The following is a 15,336-nucleotide window of genomic DNA, read 5'->3' as shown; positions in this document are numbered from 1 at the left end:
CTGCCATATACACAGGACAGCTGTCACTTCCTGAGTTTTTACTGAAATACCTCAAAAATTATAAAACATTTTTCATTATTAAAAGAAAAATCAATAAAAGTAAAATGAATATTTCTTTGATTCACATAATCTTAAATAATCTTATACGAATGGGTAGCACCTATGCATTTTTAGCTCTTGGATCCATATCCATGAACTAAAATCTTAAATTTTACTGTAATTGGTGCTTTAGGCCTAGCAGTGACTGACTCTCATTAATGGTTTTCTAAACAACTTTTTAAAAATCATTTGAGTGGTGCAGATAGTGACAGGTACTATTTTTGACCATGAAGTGTGAACTGTATTTAATGCGTTTAGAAAATTAAGGTAATTTCTGTTAGTATATAATATTTTTGTGACTTATGAAACTATGCCCTTCATTTGTAGAGACTATTAATGAAATAGGAGTCTTTAGGAAGTTATATTTTAGAGTATAGTGACCTGATGCAATGGATAGTGTAAAATTTCTCTGCTTCAGTCTATTTCCTGACTTCTTTCTATTTAATAAGCTAAATGAGCAGTCAATCCCTTGCTTAAAACCTCCCACGTGGCCTTTTGCTACCGCAAAAGTAAAGCTTCAGTGTAGAGCCTCTTTTTTGGAACAACCCCTGCCATTTTTTCCTTGTCACTTCTCTTGCTATGTTCTTCCCCTTTGAACTTTACGCTCTAGCTATGTCAAAGTAGGGACCTTGCTGCATCTTTGCATATCGCAGTACCTCTGCCAGCGCCACTTTTCCTTCCTTTTCTTAGTCTCTCAGCACATTTCTGTTCAGTTTCCAAAACCCTGTTTGTGCACATTTTTGTGTTTCATTTTTGTTAATGAAAACCTGTGAACCATTGCTTTCCTCCTTTCCCCCAGGAAAGGTAATCACTCTAAACCAGTACTTTTTCTTGTACATATCTTTGCTATTTATGTGTATGTATACATACATTATATATATTTAGGTTAATAGCCTGTTTTTTATTTTTTGGTACTGGGGTTTGAATGGTTGAACACCCAGGGTTTTAACCACTGAGCTACATCCCTAGCCCTTTTTATTTTTTATTTTGAAACGGTCTGAGTTATTTAAGGTCTCACTACATTATCGAGACAGAATTTGAATTTGTAATCCTCCCACTTTACCCATTGGAGCTGCTGGGATTGCAGGAGTACGTTACTATGCCTAGCTTCCCGATTTTTTTTCTCCCCTGCTACTCTGTAAGCTCCTCAAAGATAGGGGGAGAATCCTGTCTTTCTCATTTTTTTGTACTTAGTGTTTGCCATGGTGCATAAAATTAATGGATGACTGATAAATATTAGTTACCAAATCTTTTGTTGCTAGGTTTGTGTTTTATTATAGTTGTGTGTGTGTGTGCATGTGTTTGTTTTTGTTGTTGTTGTTTTTTTTTTGGTAATGGGGACTGAACCCAGGAATATTATTTTCCCAGTCCATTTTAATTTTTATTTTGAAATAGTCTTGGTAATTTGCTGAGGCAAGCCACAAATTTGCAGTCCTCTTTCTTTAGCCTCCCAAGTCACTGGGATTACAGATGCATACCACCACGCCCAACTTAAAAGCAAATCTCTAGTTTAAGAATTTTCTCAAAAACTTCACTTAAATATTTTTGGAATAGGAAAAAGTTTGGCAGTTTAAGTCAAATATTGTACTACAGTGTTTTAAGATAATGTTTAAAAAATAGACAACTCTGAAATTGTTTTTAGTTACCTTACCAAAACCCAACATATGTGTACTATGAAAAATAACACATTTGTTATAAGGATATCATTGATTTTTCATTTTTTTATTCTCTGTCCAACTACCAATGAGAAACCTACTAGTTAATCATCATGTGTTTCTTATTTTAATTTTAATTTTTGAATTTGCCTGCCTTTGGTATATTAGTTTTTAAAATTAAAGGGCAAATTTCATTAGAACAATGACATTAGGTACATGATTTTCCAAACTTAACAATGCTGTATTTAATTTTGTTGAGCATATCAGTTGAATATCCCACCATATATATCAGTTGAATATAACTACCATATATATTTCAGCTGGAGTAACTGTAAAGTCTGACTTTACTGTTTGAATACTTTTTTTTTTTTTTTACAGTTACTCCTAATCATGTTCTGTAATGGTAGGCTCCATAGCTTATTTTTTTTGTATTTGATTCAGCACCTAGTATAGTGCCTACACTTACAGGTGCTCATTAAATGTATGTTGAATGGATGAAAGTCATTGGATTGGTGAGTTCCTCAATCTTACCTACTACCCTGCTCCTTGCAGGTTGCTTCAGGACCAGCTCCCTACTGCCACAGCCCTTGGCCACAGCAGCAAGAAGCTAGTCCCTCCCTTGTAATTGATTAATCGGGGAACTATTTTATTACTTGAAGATTTCCCTAAGTCTGAATCTTCAGGTATTGTAGATCAAGTTTGTTCCCCACTTTACTGATTATATAAGCTTGAAAGTACTATACAGTGGGGCTGCCTATAATGAAGAATACTTGTAGTAATACCTAATGGGACCCATATTTGTACAGTTCCTTGAGGAGTAATAATAGAGTCAGATGTGGCCCGATTTAATGTAAGTAAGAGTAGGTCTTCTTGAGTCTGTGACCCTGATTTGAAGAATAGCTCTCTGGTCATTAAAAAAAAAAAAAAAAGTTCATGAACAATCTTTAGTGTCTTTTCTTTCATGAGAATTTATGTTTGGAAATCTATTGATACCTTTTAGGACATATTCCTCTGTTCAGCATAAAATGTTTAGACATACCTGGTTTTGGACAGCTTAGTATTAAGAAATATATTTTATTTATTAAAACACTTGAAATATTTTAAGGAGTATTAGTTTTTGGTGATGGCAGGATGTCTGCTTGTATTATTAAAATTCTGAATTGGGAAAAATAATATTTTTCTTCTGTGATTAAAATTAGGAAGAAATAGAACCATTTCCAGAAGAAAGGGAGAACTTTCTTCAGCAGTTATACAAATTTATGGAGGACAGAGGTGAGTGTTTTTGCTTTCATTCATCCTTAAGTTTGTAGATTTCAGTGAGGTAATTAATATTTTGAAAAAAGGTATTCAGCTTATTAAGCCTCATGTCATGGCTAATTAAGACTGTGTTTTGACTGCTCGTATTAAAACACTTGGCACAGAGCTTGTCATATAGTAAAAAAGAAAGGATCATGAAGAATTTGACTGTATGTTGGCAGATTTTGTCCAGTTCCCCTCCTATAAGTGTCATACCAAAGAATCATTCATTATTTTATGGAACAGCAGCAGCATGGGAACCATGGCACCATTTAAGCATCTGCACAAAGGATTTTATTAAAATGTCTCCTCCAAATCAGTTCAATATACCTAGGTGTGTGTGTGTGAGAGAGAGAGAGAGAGAGAGAAATGACACATTTAACGTGGCCCTCATGTCTCCTATGACCCAGCCACATAGATATAAGAAGAGAATTAAATCCTTCATAAAGAGCCAGAAATACAAAAGGAAACATGACTTGGTCTCAAGGTGAGCCTTGGCTCAGTTGATTGTAGCTACCTAATGTGGAAAAACTGCAAGGATGAAAGGAAGAGGAGTGGGTGCTAACCTTTGTAAATTTATAGTGATGGCCTAGATCTTCAGTAGTGTCCTTGTTTACTCTTGCTTCTTCACGTGACCAGAGTTTACTTTCTCCTTTGCTGGAAAGATTCTAGAAAGGTAGAAGGGAAAGGCAGAAGAATTTGTAGCTGGAAGGAAAGGAGAAGATGAGTGTGATAATATTTGGAAGTGCCACACTACTCTGGGAATTAATGTTTTCTAAATCCTTATTTGTAATGCTGACGTGTAACTGGGTCTATATGTCTTCTTGTGTTCTAATAAATGATAATGGCTACCCTAATATGGGTATCTTTTTATTCTTCAATAAAAAGTGTTTTTTTTTTTTATTCCTGTTTTCTTTTATTTGAATGGAGGCTTGGCCCAAGAATATGCTTTTTCTTAGGCTTTTAGGTAAGATACATTACAAACTAAAGAATGCAAATAAAATGTGGTGTTAGAGAAGAGGATAAAATAAGCCATCCATTTTTGGAGAGGTTCATAGATTGCAGTCCATCACTATATTGTTAATCTCCTACCATTTTTTTTTTTTAATTTTGTTTTAGTTGTAGGTGGACACAATAATCTTTATTTTATTTTATGTGGTACTGTGGATCGAACCCAGTGCCTTACGCATACTAGGCAATAGCTCTACCGCTGAGGCACAACCCCAGGCCCCTCTACCATTTTTTAACAGTTTAGAGTTTAATGTAGTATCCTTGTCCTGCATTTTCCTGTGTTGGAATGAAATAAGACTGTTTAGCTTTACTGTAGAACCAGTATTTACAATAGAAGTGAATTAGTAAATATAAATAGAGCATCATATAAATTGATATCATTGTGAAGCAGTTCCTTATCAATTATCTCAGCACTTTTTTTTAGTTTAGCCAAATCTTGCTTCCCTTATTTTTAAAAGCTTGGTTCTGACGGCATTTCAATTTGTTTTACTTTGAGTATATGCTTTTTTCACCAGAAGGGAGATGATGTAATGAAGTTTTTAAGGTTTCAAAATTCTGATATACAAAAACTGTAAAATTATGACATGGGTTTAAGTATGGTTATCCTGTCTTGCAATAACAAAGGAGATTTTTTTCTGATATGAATATATGTGTATTATTTGAATCTTTGAGACTTTAGATTAAAAAATGAAGCATAACACTAATATATTTTTTTATTTCTATAACAGGTACACCTATTAACAAACGACCTGTACTTGGATATCGAAATTTGAATCTCTTTAAATTATTTAGACTTGTGCACAAACTTGGAGGATTTGATAATGTAAGTATGATTTTGTCTTCATGCAATATGCTTTCTCAGGTTTCTGCTCTCATTAAAATTATTTTCTTTTAATAAAAATGCAAGAATATAAGGAAAAGAAAATGGAAAGTACAGTTTAGAAACAAGGAACTTTCATCCTCGGGTGAAATAAAAAATTTTTTGGCTTGTGTTGACGCTGGGTATTATATGTTGCTTAGGCTGGAGTTCTCCTATCTTAGCCTTCTGATTACTTCGGATTACAGATTTGTATCACTGTACCCTGAAATTTGAATTTTAATTTAAAAAGTCTTCAAAGTGAGCTTTCTCAGTTTGTCAGCATTTTGTGAAAGTCCTGTGCATATCTCAATCATAGCATGACCATATAGTAGAAACAGTTTCTATAATTCCTTGTCATTAGACTTGTATATTTCTTGAGAGTACAGATCCTTTTTAATATTCTTTACATTTTTAATCTTTTTCACTGTGCCTGCTATAGATAGAAAATGTTTGTTGAACTGACTTAAGGAAATAATTCTAAGGTTGCCATGATGTGTGGTATTCATCCAAATAATATTCTGTAGAGTAAAGTGCTTTACTACTTGTAATAGAACTTCTTTGATTTATTGGCTTTTAAGTTTTATGGGACTTGTAAGTCCTTTAAAATTATTTTTCTCTCTTTGTTACAAATTTTGTTTTGCAACCTGGATACTTCCATGTTTACTATAAACAGGTTTATTTAAAAGTCATATGATCCAGTATTTCAACATTTGTAAGTCTTTCAGATAATTATTTATTGGTAAATACAAATTAGAATTAATCATATTTGATATATTTCATTCTTTTGAGACTATATCAATAAATAAAAACATAATTATATGCCGTATCTATCAAAATATTACTATATTCATATTCTAATTTGAAAATTTTCATTTCACTTTGTCTTTTAGATTGAAAGTGGAGCTGTTTGGAAACAAGTGTATCAAGATCTTGGAATCCCTGTCTTAAATTCAGCTGCAGGATACAATGTTAAATGTGCTTATAAAAAGTAAGTGTATCTGGTATAATTATTCAATATTTACTGTAGAAAACAGGATTAAATTTACCAATTTAACTGAAGCTAATTACTTCATCAGAGAAATCAGAAATTTTTACTAGAGTAATCCTGAAAGTTTTTGTGGACAAGGACATTTGTAAAGTACTACATATAGGTTAGAAAGTTAATATTCTATAGTAAGATAAATCTAGGTTTGAATCCTAATGTGTTTTTTTTTTAATTTTAGTTATAGATGGACACAATATTTTATTTATTAATTTTTTTATGTTGTGCTGTGAATCAAACCCAGTGCCTTACACATTTGAGGCAAACGCTCAACCACTGAGCTGCAACCCCAGCCCTGAACCCTAGTTTTGAAAGTTATTATCTCTTTGTGCCCTTTGACCATTTATTTGTTCTCCTAAGCCTTAGTTTCTTCATTACTACTATTTGCCTCTTAAGATTACTGTTTATTAAATGAGATTTACTGATTGGCCCAATTTTGTTGCACTTAAGAAATCTCAACAAGTAGATGATGTTACTAATATGTCTTATAGCTGTTATTGTCACTTTTATTATATTTAAGATTATGAAGGTCTTTTTTACTGTTTTTTTTTGGGGGGGTGGGGAGTAGGTAGTGCTAGGGATTGAACCCAAGGTACCAGCTGAGCTATATCCCCAGCCCATCTTTTTTACTCTTAATAGTTGCTTTTAAATGAATTTTTTTCTTGTCTATTTTGATTGAACATATTGAAAAGAACTAAAATGAATAAATTGGCTTGTTATATGGTTTGATATTTGAGAAGCATAAACAAAAGATAGGAATGCATGTTAAAGAAATCTCTACACTAATATTTTATCTTATGTTTCCAGGTACTTGTATGGTTTTGAGGAGTACTGCAGGTCGGCTCATATTGAATTTCAGATGGCATTGCCAGAGAAAGTTCTTAACAAGCCATGTAAAGAGTGTGAGGATGGAAGAGAAATGAAAGTTAAAGAAGAAAATGAAATAGAGATCAAAGAAGTGAAGGTTGAAGAGGAGAGGAATGTAATACCAAAAGAAGAGAAGCCTACTGAGGATGACATTGAAAGAAAGGAAAATATTAAACCCTCTCTGGTAAATCAGAAATTGTTGATTGTCCTTTGCTGCCTTTGGTATATATATATTTTTATAATATTGTACTTTATTGTGTACATTTCCCTTATGTACTACTTTTGAATATTTCCGATTTTATTTTTAAGAATGAAAGTAGTTTTTAAAAAAATGACAGGAGTTTCTTAAATGTTAAAAAATAACTGTATCTTTATTAGTATTGGCTGGTAGTTCTTGTTTCTGACACTTAAGATGATGGCTTTGGGTTGAAATTTTTTACTTTTGTTTGTTTAGTTCCTCTGATCTTTTCCTAGGGAAATAAAAAGAATTTATTAGAATCTGTACCTACACAATCTGATCAGGAAAAGGAAGTTAACATTAAAAAATCAGAAGAAAGTGAAAATCTGGAAGATAAAGACACTGATATAAATAGGATAGACGAATCCCTCAGCATAAAGGTAGAAGCTGAAGAAGAAAAAGCAAAATCTGGGTAAGAAATTTGTTTTTGGTTATGATGTATTTTGGCTAGATGAATTCTTCTCCTTTGATCTTTATGTTTATATGTTGAATCTAAATTGATTGACAAAGTATGGAATAATATTGATTTGCATTTATTAAGAAAACAGCATTTGCCTCTTTCAGAGACCAAAATAACATTCATTTATAGAAAAAGATCATGGTTTTGATCCATTCTTGCTCTCATCATGGAAATTTATAAAAATTTTTAGAGAAAAGTATTTTTTTTTTTTTTTAACTGCGTTAAGGTCTGTTGAATGACCAGATAATATGAACTTGAGACGATACCCTTCTTGTGTTCTGTGGATGGTTTTTTGGCTATAGATTTGGAGAGTATGTATTTCTTGAGGGGAAAAAAAAAAGGAAAAAACACTATTATAATAATAATCTTCAAAGGCCAAAATCATTGTTGTGTTCTATATGATAGACGCATTTACTTGTTTTGATCATTTTGGGATGATGAATTATTTAACAATTTATGGACTGACAGGGGCCCCCTAGATTTAAGAGGTATCCTTTGGCATTTAATTTTATTTCTGAGGTTGAAAAAACATCAGCATTGCCACGTGTGCACTCCTATTAATTCCTGTAATCCCATCAGCTCATGAGCTAAGGCAGGAGGATGGATAGTGGGACCCTCTCAAAATGAAAACAAAGGCTTGGGGCTAGGTCAGTGGTGGAGCATCCCTAGGTTTAATCTCTAGTACTACAGATAAAATGTAAAACACAAATATGATTAAGCACATTCATTTAAATAAGCACAATCAATTTTTTAAAAATCATTTTAGTATTAAATTTATCTACAGCATACAAACAAGTAATTAAAAAAACAAAAACAAAACTGGGCCTAAGGGGATAGAATAAGAAGACTTTTTTATTATGCTTTGTTATATTTCTATACTTGAAGTACATCTTACTGCTGTTGAAGACTATTTAACTATTAAGAAACTTAGTGAAATTGAGCCTTTTGCCTAAAATATCTTGATTATTTAGAGTTCTGAAATTTTCGTGGAAGTGAACATGGAAGAAAACAAAGTGGGGTTTAGATGAATATAATAAAATGTTTGTTTATTATACTTTGGTATATTTGTGTATAGGTGTATATGTGAAGTTCTTACTTTTCTTAATAATTATTTCAACTAATAAGAAATCTAATCAGGTTTTAACTTTTTGCCTAAAAATCTTAAATCTGTAGATGTTTTTGGAACATCTATTTGTAAGGCACATTGGTAAATCTGTGTTTTTCTTCGTTATCATTAATTGTTTTCAGTTTGGTATCTTTTTTTTTTTTTTTAGTTGTATATGGACTCAAAACCTTTATTTGTTTTTATGTGGTGCTAGGATCAAACCCAGTGCCTCACACTGGTGAGGCAAGTACTCTGCCATTGAGCTATACAACTCCAGCCCCTGCTATCTTATTTTATAGAACAGTTTTTTTTTTGTTTGTTTTATTAATCCCTTTAACTCTTAATCTGTATGAATTTTTTGGTGCCAGTAATGTAGTTCTGTGCTGCATAACAATTTTAAGGTCAAAGATGGTCCCTTTATATTATAATGCAGCCTAGAGTCCTTCCTACATAGGGATGCATAAATATACTGTGTGATTCTTGCACAATGATGTAATCACCTCATAACTGACATGTTTGTCTGAATTGTTCTGTTTTTTAAGCAACACTTGCCTATATTCATAACAGAAACAATTTTCCTGAGGTGGCAGCCTAAATATGATAAATATTCTTTAAAACCATTGTGTGTTATTATTACTGATACAGTAGTTGCCCCCACTCTTTGGGGACATGTCCCAAGAACTCCTAGTGGATGCCTGAAACCTTGGCTACCACTTAGTGACAACATATTGTACTGTTTTTTCTTATGCTCTACAGCATTGCCAGATTTAGTCTGTCCTTTCATATTTTATGTCCTTGTATTTTCTTTGAATCACTGCTGTTTCACTGAGTTTCCATTTTAAAGTAAAATACAGGTTACTTGAACCCAAGCCCCGGTACTATGATATGATAACCTAGATGACTACTAAGTGACTGATTAGGTAGGTAGCCTATACAGTGGTGCTGGACATAGAGATGATTGACATTTGGGCAGGATGGGACAAGATTTTATCACAGTCTCAGAATGCTACACATTTTAAGATTTATAAATTATTTCCAGAATTTTCAGTTTACTGACTGCTGTTGACCATGGGTAACTGAAATTGGGGAAAGCAAAACCCCAGAGTGGGGTGGGAAGACTGCTGTAAGTTTTTAGTTTTTTTAAGTGTAGATGGAATTTTTGCCACATGAAGTGTGGGGTGTGGTGTGTGTGTGTATGTGTATGTTTCTATTATATGAACTTTTTCTAAGTAATTGACTACTACCAAAAGGTTTCATTGCCCTTTCTCCATAGGCTAGGCATGATAGATTGAAGAATTTTATATATATATGTATATATATGGGCGTATGATGTAGCTCAGTGGTATTGCATTTGCTTAACATGCATGAAGCCCTGAGTTCAATCTGTAATGCCACTATAAAAAAGTTAGTATATATAAAACGTCTGATTTTAGTGACTGGCCCATAGGTAGGTCCTTAGTAAACTGAAGCTTTAAAAAAAAATTGTTTCATTTTAAGTATAACATCAAATTGAGGGAAATTTGGCATTTCTTTGTTAATTCAGATGAAAAAATCTCTTAACGCATTTGGTTTCCCAGAATGTTCTTTAACTTAAATACATATGCATATATTTATATACATGCATCAGCTTAATTTTTAAAAATCTATATATTAGTCACATTTAATACATTCAGAGGATGTCTTTCTTGACATTCTTTGTTAGTACATTACCTTCTGAATTTGCCACTGACTCCTTTGAAAGAGTAGAAATGTTGCATAACTATATTCCTTAGTGACTCAGGAGGCTGAGGCAGGAGTATCATGAGTTCAAGGCCAGCCTCAGCAACTTAGCAAGCTTCTCAGAAATGTACTGAGACCCTGTCTCAAACTAAAACAATAAAAAGGGCTGGGATTGAAGCTCAGTGGTAAAGTGCCCCTTAGCCCTCCAAAAAAAGCAAGATTAGAAGAAAGTTTTATTTGGCTGATTGCCAGTAATTCCATTATTTGCTTCTTTATTTTTCAGTGGATTATTTACATAAATTTTATTAGCTTGTGTCTGACATTGATATTAAATGCAAATTTTTGATTTTTGATGTTTTTATTAATATAAGTATTTGGTTTTCATTCTAGTATAAATAAAACTGCCTTGGCTACCACTTTTAAAGTATGATAGTTGTTTGTGTTATTGGCATTCATCAGTTGTATTCGGTCTGATATATACTGTAAAGGTACAGTTTAGTGTTTGTTTTCAGTTTTTAGAATTTGAACTTCTTATTCTATATCTCTGTCCTTTCCTACATGGTGATTCTCAGGTGCATGATAAATCTCTTCCTTTTACTGTGACCATTAGAATATACTTCCTTTTCTTCCTGACATGCAAGGATATAATCTTAAGATTTAAAGTATTTCAAAGATATTTCTTAGCTGTTTTAATTTACTATATAATTTTAAGAAGAATTTTTTTAAAAAATGTTATTTTTTTATTTTATGGTTTATTTTAAAGTTTAATGTCCGTAGTACCAGGTAATTTCTTAGATTTTTTTTAGCTTTATTAAAGTTATTTATTTATTAGAGAATTGTTTATGTATTTTCAACAATAATTTTTTTTTATCTCAGATCATAGCTGGTTAAAAGTTGTAGTAAACACTTATTTGACTATAACTGAGTGTTTAAAATAAGAATAATTCTTGAGAATCTTTGTACTCTTTATATTTCTGACAAAATTGAAACCTTTGGCACTTTGTGAACTCAGACTTCATTCCCCATATCTTTTATGTTTCTTCCCAACTGCACAGACAGAAAATGGGTGATAAAATATTTGAGAGTGCAACTTACATCACTATTTATAGGTTATTTTATTGCCTATATAGTTTACATAATTAGAAATGACAGAAAATATGTTGTCACTAAAGGGGTTACATATAAAAATGTAAAACTGTAATTAACAGTAGAAAAAGATATATCACTCTGTTGACGTAAAGCGTTATTTATTAGCTGTCTTGTTCTTTTTCATGGTATTTATTCATTTATCAATTATCAGGTGATGGATGCTTTTTTTTAAGAGAAAACTATTGTAATAAGAACAGAATAGTGCAGGGAGATCAAAACTGACCAAATATGGTCTTGAATTTCATAATGATATAGCAATTGGAAATATTTATAATTGAAGATGTTCTCCAGTTCAATGTAGATTTGTGGCTAAAGAATGCTCTGTTTGAGAGTATATGGTATTGAGAAGATCAAGTTAGTTGTAATAATTCTAGAATAGTTTTGTGTATTTGGAATTGGTCTCTTATATATACTTATGTCTTTGAAACTTTAAAGTTGAGAGAATCTGTAGAAGACGACTCTCAGTAAATACTTGGTAAAGAGTAGAAACTGATGTTCAGAAAGAGAAAAAACAAGCTTGATGTGATATTGATGTGACGTTAGTAGAATATTCCTAATAAAGTTAAAATAACATTTCAGTTAGTGTAACATTTGAAAATGTGGTTGAAGCATGTTTTATTAAGACTAGCCATCTGCTAGTAAATATTTTTGTTTAAAGTATCCTGAGTCTGGAAATATGTGTTGAAAAATATTTTTAGTCAGAAAATGTCAATGAAATATAATGACTTTCTTTGTCAACTGAGATGTAAAACACTTCCATAAATAAAACCTGACAAAATTGTTACAGTTGATCTTATTAGTTTCTTGATCTTACTAGTTTCTTGCTATTTAGCCAACCTTCTGTTCTTCTGATTGTTGGAAATGTTCTTTGAATGCACTTATTTTTAAATCTTCATTTTTCACTAGATGTATCTTTCTGTAACCATGGTCATCTTACACAGTTTTAGTTGTTTACATTAAATTGAAACTCAGAGTATTTCACACACATGGAATCTGCTGTTCCCGGAACAAGCAAAGCCACGATTTTTATCAGTGTATGTGGTTTGGAACTGAAAAGCTTATGAAGTATCTTTTATTAACTCTGCAATTTTTTAAACCTTTCAAGAGATGAAACGAATAAAGAGGAAGAGGAAGATGATGAAGAAGCAGAAGAGGAGGAGGAGGAGGAGGAGGAGGAAGAAGAAGAGGAAGAGGATGAAGATGATGATGACAACAATGAGGAAGAGGAGTTTGAATGCTATCCACCAGGCATGAAAGTCCAAGTGCGGTATGGACGAGGGAAAAATCAAAAAATGTATGAAGCTAGTATTAAAGATTCTGATGTCGAAGGTGGAGAGGTCCTTTACTTGGTGCATTACTGCGGATGGAATGTGAGGTAACTTGAGTTTTAGCTAGTGATTATTACCTAAAAGCACTACTAAAATACTTTTCTATTTTAAAACTTAAGTAACAAATTTCGGACTTGTTAATATTCTAATTGAGGTCATAGTAGTGTATAAAAAATTCAAACCCGTAGTGTGTAAATACCTCACCTAGTGACTTTCTACTTAATGTTTTCAGCTCAGTAGACATCCTTAGTGTCTAGAAACAGAAATCTATGCAGTTGATTTTTATGTAATAAAAACATAATAGAGAAAATATTATTGATGGAATGATACCACATCTCTTAAACAGGTAAAAGGGATTTAAACGTCCTGATTTCTACCAGGCCATTTCCAGTCTGTCTTCTCTGTTTTAAACTACATTGCCACAATAGCCCCTTGCTCACATTCTTAAGTCATCACTCTTTCTTCAGTAGGCAGGGATTTACAAGTTGAGGTTTCTTAGGGAACATTAGTTGTTTCAAGAAGTCCTTATCTCCTCATTAATAGCTATTACATTATACCCTTGTTCTAAAGTCTTAGAAATTTATTTATGTCTTTGAAACAATATAATCGAAGATGTTGCTGGCTTGATGAGAATAGAATGCACCTCGTCACTGCCGCTGATTTACAGAACTGAAAAGCAGATTTAATTTCAGGTTGTGTTCAGTGGCTCAATGTGTTTTTTTTTTTTTTTTAAACACCACTTTTCTTTGATTTCCTCAAAGAGATTTTATATTTCAATTTTATCCAAAGTTGGCAAGTCAGTTTTACAATCTTGTTACTTTGTTATCTTTTAATGATACCTTAATTCATTTTGTAATGTCTTACAATATATGTGAAAATCTAGACTGTGATAAGAATTAGAACCCCTGAAAAATCAACCATTGACATTTTAAGTGGCAGTATTCATGGTTTGCCTTTCTTTAAAGAGGAATATGGTTCTTTTGTTTCATATTTAAATTGGGATAGGGGTGTGGCTTATCAAGCACAAGACACTGAGCTTGAATTTCAGCACAATGTATGTGTGCCTGCACATATACACATCAAAGTATTCTGTGGTTTGAGCCACCATCTCAGATTTTCTGTTTCTTGGAAGTACTTTTTTCTTTTTCTTTTTTTTTTTAAGAATAGGAAGTTCTGGAAGTGTGGCCTAATTAATTACCTTTCTTATTTTGAGAAAAGTTGAATTTTGATCCATTATGAAACTGGGAAGAATACAGGAACTTCTGTCATGCGAGAGTATTCAGGAGGTTTGTTTGGCCTCATTCTTTATTTTTTTCTAATCAACAAGATTTGCCAAAGGATATAGTAATTCTAAAAGCACTTCTTTCCAGAAGATAGAAGTATTTTAGTTTTGAAAGTGATAAGGAGAGGGTAGGGTAAGGAAAGATTTTTAAAAGAGCCATTCATGTTTGTTATAACTAAGGAAGAAAATGAGAAGCTAGTTCAACAAGTCATGCTTATATCACTAAGGATGCCATCAATTTCTGACAACTCAAGTGTTCATACGCTAAGAACTTTCAAAAGAAGAAAACTTGCCCTCTTGATGAAGACTCGTGTGTTGGAGCTCTACAACTCCAGCATCGTAGAGAAAACAGCTGCACTTCAGTAGACTAAGCAGTTAACTTTCTTATGATTCACATGACAGTGTCTTATTTCTTTCTGTAATAATAACAAAAGAGATTTTCTTATTGATAAATCAGCAAAAATTACAATATTTGCTGCATCTTCATATCTGAAGTTAATCTCATAAGGACTGCAACAAATCCTCATCAACTCTACAGCTATTTTCCTACTGTTGGGGGTCTTCACCTTTAACTTCACAAATGAAATCAGAAATGAAGATTTATGCAGAGGGAGGCTCATGAAAAAAATTGATCTTCAGTGACAATCATTCTCAAGAAAATTTAGGAAATTTCATGGAGCAATTTATGCATGCTTTTGTTTTATCTGTAGCTTTTTTAACAAATAGATTTTTCTTAAAAGAATATCTTGTGTTTTTTTAAAGAAACATTTTTTCTCAATTTCTATATTTTTTTCCTTTTTTCTGAAATGCTGTGTAGATATGCAAATATCCCTAGGTCATAGATGAAAAAAAGTATTAATTTTTGTTATGCACAGATTAGTATTTGGGATAATTCGTTTTTTTTTTACTACAGCAATGAAGAAGGGGGAAAAAAAACATTTTACCTGCTTACATGAAATTTATTGGAATTAGCCGGAATTCTTGACCCAAACCACAAACGGTATAATGCTACAGAATTTTTCTGGTGTGGTGACCATATATAAAAACTGTTGTCCAACTCTGTAGAATTTATTAGGTCATCAGGCGGGGCAGAATATTTGGGCATTCTGCCATTATTTTATAAATAATTTTTAAACTCTCCTGAATGACATTCAATATATTGACAAATGTATTAAGTTATAGTGTGTTCTCTTTTAGTCTTTAAAAATATCTAATTACATTTTTAA

General features: G+C 32.3%; 1 protein-coding gene across 4 annotated transcripts in view; it reads left to right on the top strand.

The window, feature by feature from the left end:
- Positions 1-15,336, top strand: part of Arid4b (AT-rich interaction domain 4B) — a 143,702-nt gene that overhangs the window by 94,109 nt on the left and 34,257 nt on the right. For 2 of the 4 annotated variants that reach the window (XR_011709297.1, XM_071619835.1), the window contains exons 12-17: positions 2,954-3,026; positions 4,790-4,884; positions 5,811-5,908; positions 6,770-7,013; positions 7,304-7,479; positions 12,606-12,875. Coding sequence is in view for 3 of the 4 variants with exons in the window: in XM_071619835.1 (XP_071475936.1) it covers positions 2,954-3,026; positions 4,790-4,884; positions 5,811-5,908; positions 6,770-7,013; positions 7,304-7,479; positions 12,606-12,875 (956 nt within the window). In the remaining variant the exon portion in view is untranslated. The remainder of the gene's footprint in view (positions 1-2,953; positions 3,027-4,789; positions 4,885-5,810; positions 5,909-6,769; positions 7,014-7,303; positions 7,480-12,605; positions 12,876-15,336) is intronic. The other 2 variants (XM_071619836.1, XM_071619837.1) reach the window with 2 other exon arrangements.

Source organism: Marmota flaviventris, chromosome 12 (genome assembly GCF_047511675.1).
Source record: "Marmota flaviventris isolate mMarFla1 chromosome 12, mMarFla1.hap1, whole genome shotgun sequence".
Taxonomy (NCBI): domain Eukaryota; kingdom Metazoa; phylum Chordata; class Mammalia; order Rodentia; family Sciuridae; genus Marmota; species Marmota flaviventris.
This window is presented reverse-complemented; position numbering and strand designations above follow the sequence as displayed.